Source organism: Protopterus annectens, chromosome 13.part0 (assembly GCF_019279795.1).
Source record: "Protopterus annectens isolate FY-2018-M chromosome 13.part0, PAN1.0, whole genome shotgun sequence".
Classification (NCBI taxonomy): domain Eukaryota; kingdom Metazoa; phylum Chordata; order Ceratodontiformes; family Protopteridae; genus Protopterus; species Protopterus annectens.
Window position 1 is genome coordinate 216,375,262 of NC_056747.1, and position 16,855 is coordinate 216,392,116.

General features: G+C 42.7%; 1 protein-coding gene across 1 annotated transcript in view; it reads right to left on the bottom strand.

Annotated features, from left to right (window-relative positions):
- Nucleotides 1-16,855, bottom strand: part of NCLN (nicalin) — a 336,835-nt gene that overhangs the window by 12,875 nt on the left and 307,105 nt on the right. Inside the window, exons 15-16 of the mRNA XM_044053743.1 lie at nucleotides 5,549-5,602; nucleotides 5,392-5,470 (exon numbers count right to left, since the gene is read on the bottom strand). Of these exons, the coding sequence (XP_043909678.1) occupies nucleotides 5,392-5,470; nucleotides 5,549-5,602 (133 nt within the window). The remainder of the gene's footprint in view (nucleotides 1-5,391; nucleotides 5,471-5,548; nucleotides 5,603-16,855) is intronic.

Genomic DNA, 16,855 nt, shown 5'->3' on the forward strand with positions numbered 1-16,855 from the left:
GACACATACTGGATCCCCTTTGAATGACACCAGAAGCTTAGCCAATTGTTGAAAACAATAATTTTGTCCTTGTACTGCGGTATCATTCTGGGCGATGGCAGAATGCTACTCAGGGCTAGGGTCATACCTGCCTGAGCTACAAGATCGCAGAGCTCTTCCACGTCTCTTTTCATGTAGTCCAGAGAGGTACATCTCAGGTCATTCACACCAACATGGACAATGACAGAGTCATATTTGTACTTTTTGTGGAGTGACCTGAGTGCGTGGGTTATGTGGCGGATCCTGGCACCTGACAGGCAGCTGACAGTAACCTTCTCCTTGTTTAGCCTGGTGAGTGGGACATCAGTGTGCCTGACTAAAGAGTCACCTATGACTAGTGTGTTGGGTATGTTGTTTTGCCTTATTGGCTGTGTTTGAGTGGCACACTGAATCTGTGGGCTATGTGTCATTTGGGTTGTGGTGGGGGATGGAGGTTGCTTGTGTTTCTGCTTTGGAGGTCTCTGTTGCTTAGGCAGATTATTATCGAGAGCCTCCACGAATGTTTTTGAGTTTCTATGTGTGGATTTTGGTGGTGTAGACGTAGTGAGACTATCTGATGAGTGTGGTGTGGTGCAAATGTTTACCTTCTCCTCATGACTGTCAGGTTCAGTCTTGATTGGTAAGAGCCTTACCTCCAGTTTGGCTAGATAAGTGCATCTCTCACAGGTTGTAGTGTTGGGTGGTAGGAGGAGAGGGTTGTCTGTGTACATGAGGCAATTTGGTAAGATTTTATCCCTCCTTGCTTGTAGGAAAATATGTTTGGCTCATATTGTTCAGGACATGGTCATCAAGGCAATCTGCACATTTGGTAAGATCTTATCCCTCCTTGCTTATGTACTATGCGACTGTCATGTTATCTGTCAATCTCTTTATACATCCTGGTTTCCAGAGATGGGAGAAAACCTGTAGGCTCTGACTGAGAGCTCAATCTCCGTTAGGTTGATGTATTCTGTGTTGAGACTGGAGTACCAGTAGCCCTGGACCTTGCAAGTCCCTGTATATGCCCCCCCCCAGCTTCATCACAGGCATGTGTGTGCAGCTCTTGACTTGGAAACTGCATCCTGAAGGCAGCCCTGGACTGAAGTTCACCTGTGGCACACCAAAGGATCTACCTCTTCAGACATGGTTTACGGGAAATCTGTGTATCCAGGGGATGAGAACATTGAAATCACACGTTTTTTTCAAGTACCATTGCCTCTTCCTCATATGCAGCCTGGCTAGTGGGGTTGGTGCCATATAGCTTAGTGGTTTGAGAAGCTGCCTTGCTGAGTAGACTTTGAGAGGCAAGAGAGAGTGAATGTAAGCTCCAAGGCTCTGCACTTTTCTTACATCAAGATCTATATTTTTTTATGTCTAGTCTACAATCCAAGAGGACTAGGTCTTGAGTGGGTTGTAGGGAAGATGTTTTGAAATTGACAGTGAATCCCAGTTGCAGGAGGAGGGTAAGGGTTAATTTGAGATGCAGAAATAGAATGTGAGGCGATGATGTTTGGATTAGTAAATCATCTGGGTAAGAGAATAACTGTATTCCCCAGAGTCTTGCAAAAAGCTATGACTGGAGAGAGGCACTTTGTGAAAACTTGGAAGCAGTAGAAAGCCTGATGGGAAAAGACGACTGAATCGGAGAAGTCAGCACAGTATGTCAGAAATTTCCTGGAAGACGTGTATGGGAATATGCAGGAATGCATTCTTCAGGTCCAAAGACACTAGGAAGGCCAGTGGAAGGATAAAAGGAAGAAGGGACTGACTGCATTTTGAAAGTGGGGACCTTAATGAAGGTGTTGAGCTGGGAAAGGTCCAGTGTAGCTCTCCACTGTCCTTCTCCTGGAACCAAGAACGGCTTACAGTAGAACCCCCTTCCTACAAACGGAGGGAAAACTCACGCTATTGTGGCTTGGGAAAGTTATGTCCTGGAGGATGTCTGGAAGAAGGTGTAACTGATTGCAGGGAGGGGGCGGGAAAGGAGGTAACTCCTCCCAGACATTCATTTGATAATGACTATCTACATGTCTGTTGTGACCATTTCCAAATTTGTAACGCAACAGCTGAGCCTTTTGGAAAGAGGGAGAAAAGGTGTGTAGAGAAGATGGTCCCCACTGACTTATCTGTAAAGGAAGGCCTCCCAAATCTGAAGTCCCTTTCAAGTTTGAACTAGAATCTTTTCCTGGGTGCTTTCTTATGTTTCAGAGAAGGCCTATGCTCTCTTCTGACAAAAGAAATGAACTTAGCATGGTAGTTTCTCTGGTATCTTGGCACACAGGTGCATATAATTTGCCTATAGTCCTTCATAGTTTTGGCACTTGAACAAGCTATCTGCCTATGGACCACACAAAACATCCCTGTGTAGAAAAGTTAGGAGTTTTGCCTAAAAATCTTCAGGGAGAGGCTGATTACACAGCCATGCGTACCTCCCAACTGAGCCAGCAGCAGCTGCTCTGCAGAAGGCCTCAGCAGCAACACAGTTGCATTTGATGCTTGACTACATTAGTCACTTGAACCAACGATATAACCTGTTTTGCACTGGAGTCTTCCAATGCAGCAACAGCCTTATTCTGGCTGCCAAGGCTAGACAAAAGGTATTTGGGCATGAAAGTCTGACAAATAATGGCCTTGAAGGCCAGGGTAGAGGAAGTACAGACTTTAGTCCCCACTTGTTCATGGTCCTACCGTCCTTTTCTGAGGGAAAGCATTAGCAGCAGCTTAGAAGGTTTATCTGAAGCTGAAGAAATGACTGTAGGATCAGAAACTGGATTTTTGAAAAGAAACTGGAGCTAATCAGGAATTTTACATTCCACCAGGGGGACAGTATCCCTATCCTGGAAAATATCCTTGCCTACTTCACTCAGCACAACCCCAATGAAACCATCTTACAGGATGTAAACATGGTCTATCTCTTTGTGTGCCAAACTCCACTACACCCATTAACTTACATGGATTTACACAACTTATCTCCTCTCCCACCCACTGCGTTGGTGGTGCTGCGGTAGCCCAGACCACGACGTCACTGTCCTGTTCGATTTTCAGTTAGAGCATCTTCTGTGTGGAGACATGCGTAAATGGGCGTACCTTCATTGCAGGTTGTGCGTCAGGGCTGGCAACTCGGTATGTAAAAATCTACCGCCAATCATTAGCGGACCGGCGTTCCGCTGTGGCGACCCCTAACCAGGAAAAGCCGAAAGGCACAACAATCTCCTCTCCCACCCATATAAACAAAAGTCACAACTCTAACTCTCTTATCGACTGCATTAGTTTCAGACCCCCATAAATCATAACCCAGCAACCCTCACTGACTCCCTGAGTGACCACTCTCCAGTAAAAGTTCAGTTTCACCTTCCCCATTTCTCTAAGCCTCAGATATATAACCTGCCACAAACTGCTGCCCTAATACATGTAACTCACTCCTCTCCAGATTAAACTGTCCCCACCTAACTCAACTTCCCTTTGATGAAGCAGTCCACTCATTTAACACCACCTTCCTAAACATCCTGAACTCTCTTGCACCCCTCCATGCAATATGGGTTAAATCTAACATATCCCCATGGCTTACAAATGCCACTAGCTCACTAATGAAAACTAGAGACAAACTGTGGAAACTAAACACCCCATCCACCTGCAAAGGTAGAGAACTTAGAAATCTAACAAAACAGCATATCAACAAAGGCAAGAAAAATGTCTACAATAATCCTCCCTCAGCACAAACAACTAATCCCAAAAAAGTTTTGGAATTCTATCAAATACTGCATCCCCGGGAACCCCTTATCTCCCAACCAAGATATCAGAAGTACCAGCAAATATTTTCAGCTCTTACTTCATTGAATCCATCTCAGATGGTAAACTCTATTCCCACCTCAACTAACTCTACGCAGTCTCCTGCATCATCTCAACTAACTCTACTCAGTCTCCTGCATCATCTCCTACTCTAAAGACTTCCAACACTTTCTCCCTACACCTCGTACCTACTAACTACATTAAATCTCTACTCTCCAAACTTAAACCCTGTTCTGCATCCATTGATAATATCCCTCCTTATTTCCTCCAGGTTGCTGCAAACTCTCTTGCCATCCCTATATCTATATTGATAAACCGCTCTATCACAGACTCCAAGGCTCCTACTATTTGGAAACAATTTCATCCAAATCTGACTGGGCAGACAACTTCGGACCTAGGCCTCTTGAGATTTTGTTTAAAGTGAACAGCATGTCAGGTGTGGTGGGATCTGCCATCCTACCTTGAACTAATCAGTTCAGTCAAGGAGTCTCTAAGAAAGCATTCAATGATGGCAAACTCGAGCACAAAGTCTTGGCTACTAAGGGCTAGTAGAGGGAACAAGATTTGTAATCATGCTCTGTGCCTAAATAGAAAAGGCACTGGGAATGGAGGTCTTTGAAGGGTATCTGCCTATTGCATTCATTTTCCTCTCCTAGCTGACATCTAATAAAATCACAGATCAACAAGCTAAACAAGAAAAGGAAGGCTTCCCCAATTAGGCACTTATATGAATCCGTGAAGGCTTATGATACAGACAACCATGAGATCAGACCAATGAGTGAGCCCTGGACTAGGGCTGGCGACGAGACAGTCGTGGGATTTACACTCACCCACTGAGGTCATACGTTGGGTGAATAGCTTACGGAAGTTTTAAACTTTGGTACCAATGCCAGATATCTGTCAAAAAAACATCTATTTTGAATACTGCAACAGTAATTTCAGTGTGTGTGTGTGTGTGTGTGTGTGTGTGTGTGTGTGTGTGTGTGTGTATATATATATATATATATATATATATATATATATGGGTCTACTGCTTTTAATTGATTACCACTTATTCGAATAAGAGAAGTAGACCACTCAGTTACGCAAAAGTGCACTTTCGTGAAACTCTGTTCAAACGAACCGATAAAAAGAAAAAAAAAAACACTTAACATTAAATTAAGTGGGGCCACCCCCCCTCCACCCCCCTACTTAAATATACCAACTCCAAGATCGCACTACAGTAGGGAACAGGTAAATTCCCTATTCCCCACTGTAGTGTGCCTCAGCACTTCAGTTTCCCTGAACTGTTTGTTGAAACGTTCTTCGCGGAAGTGCACTTTCAGGTAACCAAGAGTCCACTGTTTGTTTTCGAAGTGGACTTTTGGTGTTTTCCAGTAGACCCATATATTTTATATAGATATATAGATATATATATATATATATATGTAAATAATAAACAAAATATTTAGCATGTATGTAGAGCTGGCAAACGTGCAATACTTTTCCTGAAAACAAAGCAATTTACTTATCAAAAAGTGATTTTACTACTACTACCCCCCATATGTTTGCAAGAACATAATACAATGGTGGGTTTTCTCTCACCTGAATCGTCAGATACATTACTCCAAGGTAAGCTGCTATGCACACTGCTAAAAGCAGATCAAAAACTGCTGGCTTTACCCTATGAAGAGAAGAGATGTCCGTAAGGTATACCAGAAAAAAATAGTAAACAGAAGGTAATAACTGAAGGCTTCCTCACCTATATGCATTCATCATCTGTTTTGGCTGATCATAAAACACAAATTCTGGATCCCTGTGGAAATAAAAAAAAAAAAAAAAAAATCTGAAAAATAAGCACAATTTTGGATCATCCCCCACAAATGTTTTACAGTCTACCATCCTTTTCTCTAAAAGCATTTTCAGTGACTAGCAATGAAAAAAATCTAAACACAAAACTGATACTAGTGCACAACCTAAAATCATTCCATTACTTAACCATATTTTGTTCAAGCTGCCTCCACAAAATGTGATGTTTATAACCACCTTTATTCATAGCTTTACAAGACCATTGCCCTTCTCAAGGTCTAAAATGTGTAAAACAGTATCAGTACTTACCACAAACATGAGTAGGTAATGTGCATACAAAAAATTGTGATTACAGGACTGCAGCTTTTGAATGGTCAACTGCAACAGTTTACAAATGTTGAGAATTAATGCTAAGAAAAAATAATGGGCTAATAAGGTTTAATGTCACTCAGAAAAGTATTTAAAACCTGCATTCATCTAAACAATACCTTACCACTAAAGTAACATTTTATATGTCACACAGAAGTACTTTCTCTTAAACAGTGGCTTAAAGTACTACTTCATGAGGACAGTGTGCAATGACTCCAATACAAGCCTATAGTTCAGTCATCACTGAAACGCACCTTTCTAACAGAAAAGTTCAACTGTTTGGCAAGAACTTAATATAAAGGACAGCTGTGTATCCTTACCATAAAAGTACAGTTTTGTACCTACCATAAATGTAGATGTTCGAGTGTTCACCCTGCTGCAGTCATCACACTTGGGTTATCCTGCCGTCAGGCGGTCCCGCAGTTGGCCCGAGTTCCAAAGTCTTGTTCCGGCGTCGGTTGCTGTCGCTTCCTCCCTGACGTCAGTGCGCCAGGGATATATAAGAGGCATCCAACACCATTTTCTTCAGTTTTTCTTGCCCCAGATGTCAGGTGTCCCCAATAGGTAGGCAATACATATTGCTATATAAAAATATACAAGCAAAAATAAAACAATACTTTCAGTCACAAGCAAATACACCACAGATGTTGTATAGGATAGAAAGGTTTGGATAAGTCCAGTTAGTTCAGAGGGGATGGAGGGAGGGTAACCTGGACTGCAGCAGGGCGAACACTCGAACATCTACATTTATGGTAGGTACAAAACTGTACTATATTCATCGTGTTACCCTGCTGCAGTCATCACACTTGGGTTGAATCCCAAAGCTAAGGATGGGTGGCGGAGTTAAACAGGGTTAGAAGAAGCTAGTAGGCCCTGCAAAACTGCAGTGGCAAAGCCAGCTCTAGTCTTAGAATACAGAGATAAGTGATGGTGTTTGGTGAAGGTGTGCACTGAACACCAAGTTGCAGTTTCCAGAATATACTTGGTTGGCAAGCCCCTGAGAAAGGCCGCTGATCTAGCTGTAGCCCTGGTGGAGTGGGGCCTAATGCTAGCAGGTACCGGTTTCCCATGATGCGTGTAGCAGAAACGTATGCAATGACCTATCCATTTTGAAATGGTCTGTTTTGAGATAGCTTTTCCTTGTGATCCTGCAGCATAGGCTACAAAGAGCTAGTCAGAGTTTCTGAAAGCCTTGGCTTTATCTAAGTAGTAACGTAATTGTCTGTGAATGTCCAAAGAGTGCAGGAGTCTTTCTCCTTTGTTCCGGGGATTTGGAAAAAAGGTGGGCAAATGAATGGTTTGGTTTAGGGCCACACTGGATACTACTTTTGGCATAAAGGAAGGGTTAGTTCGCAGAGAGACTCTGTCTTGATGAAAAATGAGGAAAGGCTCCACTGCCATTAGGTGCCTGTAGCTCTGAGACTCTTCTAGCTGAAGTTATTGCTAGCAGCAGGGCAGTTTTCCATGAAAGAAACGTTAAATCAGCTGAGAAAGCTGGTTCAAAGGGCAGCAGTGTAAGTTTTTCCAGAACAAAGTTGAGATCCCAAGTAGGTGTTGGTGCTCTCCTGGGCGGTCTTATGTTCTTAGCCCCTCTGAGGTACTGCCTTAGGAGTGGATGTGAAAATAAAGGAGGATCTGTGTTGTAATGAGCTGAAAGTGCTGAGGCGTGGATCTTAATAGATGAAAAGGAAAGTCCTTTGTGCAACATCTCAGTTAGATATTGTAGAATCTGAGGAATGTTTGGGTCAAGGGGATTTTGGCCTTTAGCCTGGTTCCAGGCGCAAAATCTTTTCCATTTGTCCGAATAGGGTTTCCTGGTGGTGGGCCTCCTGGTCTCCAGAATGACATCCATAACAGCTTTGGATAGAGGTGTTGGTTGATTGTTTAGGTAATTTGCCATACAGCCAGGTTTAAAGTTTTGAGCTGGCTGTGTAGAATTTGACTGTCTCGCTGGGTGAGCAGGTGAGGAATTTGTGGTAAAATTCATGGTGGGCCATGGGCCATGTTCTTTAGAATTGGATACCAGTGCTGGCATGGCCAGTCTGGTGCAATGAGTATAATTTGTGGCCTCTCTAATCTGACTTTCAGCAGCACCTTTGCTAGAAGAGGCAGTGGAGAAAAGGCATACACTGTTAATGTTTTCCAACTGAATGAGAGGGCGTCCACCTTCCAAGCTTGTGGGTGGAATGTCCTTGTACAAAATTTATGAAGTTGGTAGTTTTGGGGGTTGGCAAACAGATCTATGTCTGGGCGTCCCCATTTTTGAGTTATCATTGCAAATACTTGTGGATCCAGTTTCCACTCGTGGGGATCCATGACGTTTCTGCTTAGGTCGTCTGCCAATGTGTTTTTCTTTCCTGGCAGGAATTGTGCTTGTAGTTGAACTTGGTAAGACAGTGCTGTGTTCCACAAGGTCATTGCTTGCCTGCATAGAGAGTAGGAATGTGTGCCCCCCCCTTGCTTGTTGATGTACCACATTACTGTGGTACTGTCTGTCTTTATTAGTTGTCCTGGGTGTAAGAGGTCCTTGAAAGCTGTTAGGGCATTCTGTACTGCTAGCATTTCCTTTTGGTTGATATGCAGATGCCTTTGATCTGTAGTCCATTTGCCCTGAATGCACTGTCCTGCCATGTGTGCTCCCCAGGCATAGTCCGATGCATCTGTTGTCATAGTTTGCCTGGCTGTGGGTAATGTGAAAGGCTGACCCTTGTTGAGGTGACATGCCTGTGCCCACCATCGAAACTCCTGTTGAAGGCAGGGAATGAGTGGTATAATTGTTTCTAAGCTGTGGCTGTGCTGAGTCTATACGCTTTTCAGGTACCATTGTAATTTCCTCATATGCAGTTTTGCAAATGGTATTAGTAGTATGAAAAATGCCATGAATCCCAAGGCCTGCAGAATTTTTCTTGCAGGGAGTTGGGTCTTTGTTGCCATTATTTCGAAGTATTGAGTCAGCTGTTGTTGCTTGTCTGGCGTGAGATAAGCCATCTGGGTCGTTGTATTCAAGCTGGCACCCAGGAATATTATGTTTTGTGAGGGCACTAGTTTTGATTTCTTTTCGTTTACTGTGCACCCTAGGCAACTTAGGTGGTGTTTGACAAATGCCAGATGTTTTAAAAGAATGTCCTTGCTTTCTGCTTGAATAAGGCAGTCGTCCAGGTATGGGCATATTTGAATTCCTCTTTGTCTGCAGTATGCAATTACTGGTGCCAGGCATTTTGTGAAGACCCTGGGCACAGTAGATAAGCCAAAGGGCAGTGCAGAGAATTGATAATGGGTTGAACCTGAAATGAAGCGGAGGTATCTTCTGCAATTCTGTCTGATAGGGACATGTAGGTATGCCTCCTTGAGATCCAACGTTACTAGCCAAGCATTCTTGCCCAGCATGGAAAGAAGCTGCTGTAGTGTTAGCATCTTGAATTTTGGTACTTGCAGATAGGTGTTCAGAATTGAAAGATCCAGAATGGGTCTCCATGCTTTGTCCTTTCTGGGAACTAGAAAGAGTCTTGGTTAAAATCCTTGTCCTTGCTCCTGGGTAGGTACCTGTTGAATGGCTCTCATGTCCATGAGAGCTGTAATTTGTTTTTGTGCCTCTGCCATTGATTTGGTGACAGGTTTGGCATTCCTTTTATCCTTGGCAAGGTATGAAAGTGGAATCTATCCTTGTGAGACAATGTTTAGGACCCATTTGTCTTTTGTGATAATGTGCCAGTTGTCAGCAAAAAGTGCTAATTTTCCTCCCAAGGGAGCTGCCAAGAGGGATTTGCTTGGTAGTTGGAGGGTTGAGTCATTGTGTTTGTCTTCTGCTAGCTTGGGACCGGTCTTCACCTCCTTTCTGGGTTGTGGCACCCCATTGGCGAGGTTTGTAAGGGCCTTGTGACTGACATCGGCCCCTTGGGCGTCTGTATTTGCCCCTCTGTGGTCTGCCAGAAGCTGGAAAGGACCAGTTTTTTGTTGGCCAATTTCTGCTGAAACGAGGGGGTTGTACCTGTAAAAAATCCTTGACCGTCTGCATAGACTTTGCCTTATCCTCCATTTTCTTTAAAACCTCTTCTGCTTTGACACCAAATAAGACATCCTGCTGTAAAGCTGCATCCAATAATTTTGCTTTAACATGATCAGGTAGGGTTTGTTCTTTTAACCAAGCATGTCTGCATATGACAGACCCAGTAACAGCTGCTCTACAGGAAGCTTGCAATGAATCAAATCCACATTGTAAAATATATTTGCCCACCTGTTCAGCTGCATGCAACAGATCCTGCATTTCCTTGAATTCAGCCTGTTCAGAATGTGTGCTCAGTTTTTGTTTTAATTGAGACATTAGGAATTGCTGATATTTCAGCATGTGGAACTGACAATTTAATGCTCTCATAGCCAGAGTAGCTGAGGTGTATATCTTCTTTCCCCATCTATCTAGGGCTCTGGAATCCCTTTCAGAGGGTACAGGAGTTTTTGCCATAGAAGCTTTAGTCCCTTTGGGACCCTGGGAAATTGTTTCTGGGTCAGCCAGAGGGCTATTATAAAGGAATTTGTGTGTGTCAGGTACTCTGTAGTATCTGTCTGGTTTGGCTGGAGCAGGAGGTAGGGAGTCTGGATTTAGAGTAGACTAAGTAAACATCATCCACAATATCTAACACCAGAGGGATAGCAAGTGGTCTGTGCTGGGGTAGTAAAAGAAACTCTCGGAGCCTTTTCTTAGAATCAGAGTAGTCCTGGCCTTCCCAGTGGAAATGTTCCCTCATGGTATGTAAAGTTCCCCAAAGGAGCAGTCTTCAGGAGGAGATGCTGAGGGAATAGAGTCTTCAGCATCAGAATCTTCATAAGGGGGAAAAGTGTAATCCTGTTCCTCAGAAGAATCTAAGGAAATAGAAACCTGGTCAGAGGAAGCATAGTCCTCCCCTTGTCTTGGCCTTTTATCAGGAGGGGGATGGGAACCACTGATTAGGGAAATCAAATCTTCAGCCGTCTTAAACATCTGTTTTTCTTAGGCATGGGGCCTTGAACAGGAGACTGATGTACAGTCTTTTGAGTTTTTTGCTTAGCATAAGATTTAATGCTGAGTGTAGTCGGTCTGAAGACACCTTCTGAAACCAAAGGCGTTTCTACTGCACCGGGATCACCTTCTGCTCCTGTGTCGGAAGGGCTTAATGAAGATGGTTATGACGGCCTAGTACACTCCGCTTGAGAATCTGAAATTGTCTGGGGTTCCATTTCCACGGTCGTCAGGGAATGCGTAGGTGCCTCACTGAAAACCGGAGAACCGGCGACAGGCCCAGCAGAGGCCTCGAAGTCTGGCTTAGTTCTAGGCAGCCTGTCCTTATCCTTGCATTTTTTATGCATGCTGGTCATTGGCTGCTCCGACGGCATGATACAATTAAATTTCCTACCAAAGTAATGTCGTGCGAAGTCAAAACGGCGTTTGATAGTTCGTTTATTAAACCTAGCACAAAACAGACAACCTGTGACGTCGTGGTCTGGGCCTAGGCAAGGAAAACAATAAGAATGGAAGTCCTTATGAGGTATTTGCTTCCCACAAGAAATGCAATTGTTAACTTTTTCTGACATCGGACTGAGGCAAGAAAAGGTTCCCCAATGGGGTCCTTAGCTTCATTGAAGACTTCGGACTGAAATTCGATTCGAAAATCTCAGGTGTCGGCCAACCGGCACTTGCAAACTGCTTTTGCTTCGGGCACCGCGCGGCAGGAAAGACTGAAGAAAATGGCGTCAGATGTCTCTTGTATACCCCTGGCGCACTGACGTCAGGAAGGAAATGACAGAAACCGACGCTGGACCAAGACATGAACTCGGGCCTGACTGCGGGGCCGCCTGACGGCAGGATAACCCAAGTGTGATGACTGCAGCAGGGTAACACGATGAACATTATAAATGTTCTAGTGCATTTACTTTTTGCAGCCCTAACTGATGGGATTTCCTGCTGTGGAAGGCCTTGGCTGTTCTAGGACTAACAGAGTATTTTCTCCTCCTCCCAAAGCCGGCTGATGCCCCATCCGGTGTCATGAAGTCTGGATATAAAGGGAGTCTGCCAGCACCATAACCTCAGTATTTTCTTGCCCCCAATAGGTAGGAGCTGTCTAGAGTGTACTGAGGAGGAGGGAACAATCTGGAACTAGAAAGGAGAATAACCACCTCAATCCCATGGTCTAGAGCAGGGGTGTCCAACCTTTTCAGTTGCAAGGGCCGCATTGAGTCAACAGAAATGGTCTGGGGGCAAACAGCAAGTGAGGACCAAAAAAAAACAAAAAAAAAAAAAAAAAAGGTCTCACATAAACTGAAGAGCAAAAAAAAAAAAAAAAAAAAAAAAAAAATATATATATATATATATATATATATGCGGACTAATACAAAGTCGAAAAACAAATGAACATTTATTACAACACACAAACTGATAACATACTATGACTTCCTGTGTAACTTTATTAAACTGTTGTTAAATACCAAATTTCTCAACCTAGCTAACAGATATTTCCCCCATAAATTAATTTTAATGATTGACTGCATTCCAGAACAGACATAAAATGGTAACAGCATCGGTATCAAAAGAAAAAAAAGTCTGTAACGACACGCAAAGACCACAGGTATATGCGGACTAATACAAAGTCGAAAAACAAATGAACATTAAAAGAAAATTGCAGCACACATACAGATAAAATACTATGACTTCCTGTGTAACTTTATTAAACAGCTGTTAAATACCAAATTTCTCAACCTAGCTAACAGATATTTCCCCCATAAATTAATTTTAATGATTGACTGCATTTCAGAACAGACATAAAATGGTAACAGCATCGGTATCAAAGATGTTTTGTCCAGGGTGAAATATCATGCATGAGCAACAAGCCCTAATCATGACAGACAAAGCCAGACTACTATTTACATTTAGACAAGTCCTAAATATGCATTGCACATAGATGGTTAGGTATGAATAACAAATTCTGACTTGTTTTAACAGGTAAAAGACATTACTTGAGTGACAAACTATTGGGAAAATCTTATTTCTTGAGTAATAAGATCAAACATTCATGAGCTAACTCCCATCTAATCATAGACATCGCTATCAGATGTTTCTCTTTCAGAACAAATATTGTCCTGTACATTTTCAAGATGTGTTTTCCTTATCCAGAGATAAGGAAAAAGGAAAGAGAATTATGTCAGTTTGGTATTGGGATACTATATGAGTTTCAGTAATTCAGCTTTTGTTATTATCTGTCAGAGTAAGCACAGAAGAACAAAACTTCAGTTAAAGTAATTGGGCCCCAACAAATGGGTTTACAAATAATGTTGCCTCTTTCTCTCATCTCTTTGTGTTTGACAGAGTTTGTGCTGGAGAAAACAAACAGCTTGACATTAATTACAATAAAGCTTAAGACACTGCAAGAAAACTGGATCAGTTTCTTACTTTTTGGGAAAACTCCATACAAATAATAAATAAGTATTCTACTTTTGTATTAGCATAATGCAGGTCCTCCCAAAGGAACAGGGCAACAACTTCCAGGAAATCACAGCCTCAACTTTTGCTATCTGTTTACCTGATTTATGTAAAAGCAAAACAAACAGCATTTGTTCATCTGAAAATGCGTTTAAAGCACTAGCGTCACACTGATTTAAAGTAATATTACCTTTGGAACAGTTGCATGGTAGAACCACTGGGCATACCAAAGTACATTTGTAAGTGTAATCAAGCTTTGCAGCATGTTATCACAGCATGCAGTGCACAAGTTACGACTTTAATAACCGCCACCTCTTAAGTCTGAGAAATAAACCGTGAGTGATAGTATATTGCTTCACTCATATATAAGACTAACACAAAAGTCATTTTACAGCTACTCCTCATGTCAAGTAATATCGAGAAGCTGGATTTAAAAATTCATTACTGATAAATGACACAATCAGCCACGATTCAAGCTAAAAGCATTCAGACACTCCTTTGGAAATACTGGCATTTAAAAGTTTCTTTAACAAAAAAAAAAAATCATGCTTACAGCACTGTGCATGCTGCTGTATTACAGTATAAGCAGCAGGATAAACCACTGATAACATGATACATCTTATAATGCCCAATGCTTGCAAAGAAGGTGTGACCAGCAGTAGATTGTCTGACAAAACATAATGCTTTGTAAGGGCCAGTTGTTTGCCATGCATACATTGCTCAAATAATTTCTAATAGCAGTTCAGAGGAATACTTAATATGGAATTGAAATGACAGAACATATTCTATGGTACATCAATGCTCAGGCCAGAACAGCAGGACCAAGGAGTAAAACAGCAGTCTAAATATGCCTTCACCTGTATGTGATCACAATAATAATTATAGCATGTGAATTAAGCAACAAAGTTGAAAGGTATCAGCCGGTATTGGTCACATACAGGTGAAGGCAAACGATCTAATTATGGCCTAACAGACTAATGATGGCTAACAGACAGCAATCATACACACTCTTCTACTTTCATGCACACACACTTTACTTTCATGCATACACTTACCTATTACTGCAGTTAGGTCCTGTCCCTTATAAATCCAACGATGGCAAATCCACCCATACAACTCTCTCAGCAGCGGAACACAGGCAAAAAAAGCGCTATGGGTGCTTTAGCACCAACATTTGTCACGGGCGAAAAGCAAATGGAAAAAGTGTCTGCGCATCTTTAGCAACAATATTTGTTGTCAGGCGCGAAAAACAAATGGGAAAAAGTGTTTAAAGCTAAACTTGATGCAAGGTCGAGCCGCATAGATTGGACACTCCTGGTCTAGAGGGGAAGGAGGGAGGGAAAGAATATGGAAACAGTGAACACACTTGAACATCTCTTCATGCTATTCATGTTTAACTGTTGCAGTCCTAACTGATGGGATGATTGCCAAAGCTGAAAGGGTAAATAGAAAAGGATGCCTTGCAAGATGGCAGTGGCAAGCCCTGCTCTGAACTTGGAAAAGGCTGGAAGATGGTAATGTTTGGTTATGGTATGCACACAGGACCAAGTAGCGGCTTCCAAAATGTCCTTAGTGGCCACTCCTTAAAGATAAGCAGCAGGTATAGCAGTAACCCTAGTGGAGTGCATCCTCACCGGGTCTGGAAGCTTCTTTCCATGAAGGCTGTAGCAAAATAAGATACAGTGGGAGGTCTATTTGGAGAATGGTTTCTAAACAGTCTCCCCTCAGAGCTAGGCAAAGGCCACAAAAAGCTGGCCCAGTAGTTTTGAGGGTCTGGAAATAATGTAGGCAAGTGTATGGTCTGGTTTAATGAAATCTCTGTTATCACCTTAGGCATAAAGGAAGGAATGGCCCTAACACAAACTCTTGTCTGGGTAGAAAATGATGAAAGGTTGCAAACACACAAGGGCCTCAAGCTCTGAAACCCTTCTAGCTGAAGTAATGGCTAGTAGGAAAGCTGTCTTCCAGATCAGGAATTTTATATTTGTGGAAGAAACTGGCTCTAAAGGTGGGAGGGTGAGCTTTTCCAGAATGAAAACAAGGTCCAACAGGGGAACAGAAGCTTTCTTTGGGGGCCCGTTTCATGAAAGGATGGTAAAACAGAAGAAGCTGAGAAGGCCAATAGGCTGAAATAGCAGAAGCATGGATTTATATAGATGAATAAAATATTCCTTTTTCAAAAAGGCATGATAAATATAAAAGGATCAAAGGCATTTGAGCTTGCAAGGACTTTGTCCCTTTTGTCTGTGTCATATATTGAATCTCTTCCATTTGGAGAAGTTACACCACTTCCTAATGATAGGTCTCTCCTGGCTTCTTTTAGAATCTCCAGGACCAATTTGTTGAGGAGCAACCCCATACATAAGATCAAAGTATCATCCAAGCTGTCAATTTGAGTGTGCTCAGGTTGGAGTGTATGAGTTTCCTTGTTCTGCTCAAGTCCACTTGCTGGGGCAGCAAACATGGTTCCCTGATGGTTAGACTGCAACAGAGTATTACTGCCTTTAACAATCTGGGGCTATTAGAATGACCCCTGGCCCTTCTTCCATCATCTTCAGCAGTACCCTGGAAAGCAAGGGTACTGGGGAGAAGGCATAGAGAAACAGGCCTGTCTAAGGGAAATAGAAGGTCTTCCAGCCTGATCTTGTTTTTGTCCTGGAGCTACATGTTTTCAATTCAACATTTCCTTTGGTGGCAAAAAGGTCCATCTCTGGGCACACCAAATTCTTAGGTTATAATGAGAAAAAACTTCCTGATGCAGTTGCCACTTGTGAGGGTCTGATAGGCCTCTGCTGAGATGATCCTCCAGATGATTAGCTTCTCCTGGTAGGTAATGCGCCATGAGCTGCAATTCTAGGCAGCTTGCAGTTTCTCAAAGTTCAATGGGTAGGCGACAAAGAGGGTAAGAGTTCCCCCCGCTTGTTTATGTACCACATAACCATGGTATTGTCCGTCTTACCAGGAGAACTTCTGGTTTCCATCTTTGAAGGCAGTCAGGCCTTTCTGGACTGCCATCAGTTCTTTTAGGGTGATGCATTCATTTTTGAACTGAGAGTCCCATCTGCCCGGAATCTGGAAGTTGTATTGGGCTCCCCAGGATAATTCCCCAGGCATCTGTTGTCAGAGTTTGCACCTGGAGGATGAACCTGTAGGGAAGGCCTGGATTGAGGAAGCATGCCTGGGCCAACCAGGCAACCTATTCCCTGCGTTAAAGAAGAAAATTTATTCTGAAGTTGAGAGAATGAGAATGTTGGCACCCCACATTTTTGAGGTACCACTGCAGTTTCCTCATACGTAGTCTAGTCAAGGAAATTGTGAAGATAAATAGAGACCATGCAACCTATGGCTTCAAGTTACCCTCTGACTGTGAGGTAGTTCCTGACCAGCAGCTTTCAGAAGTACAAAGCTAGAAAAGTAAATTTGTCTGGAGGAAGGAAGGGAAAA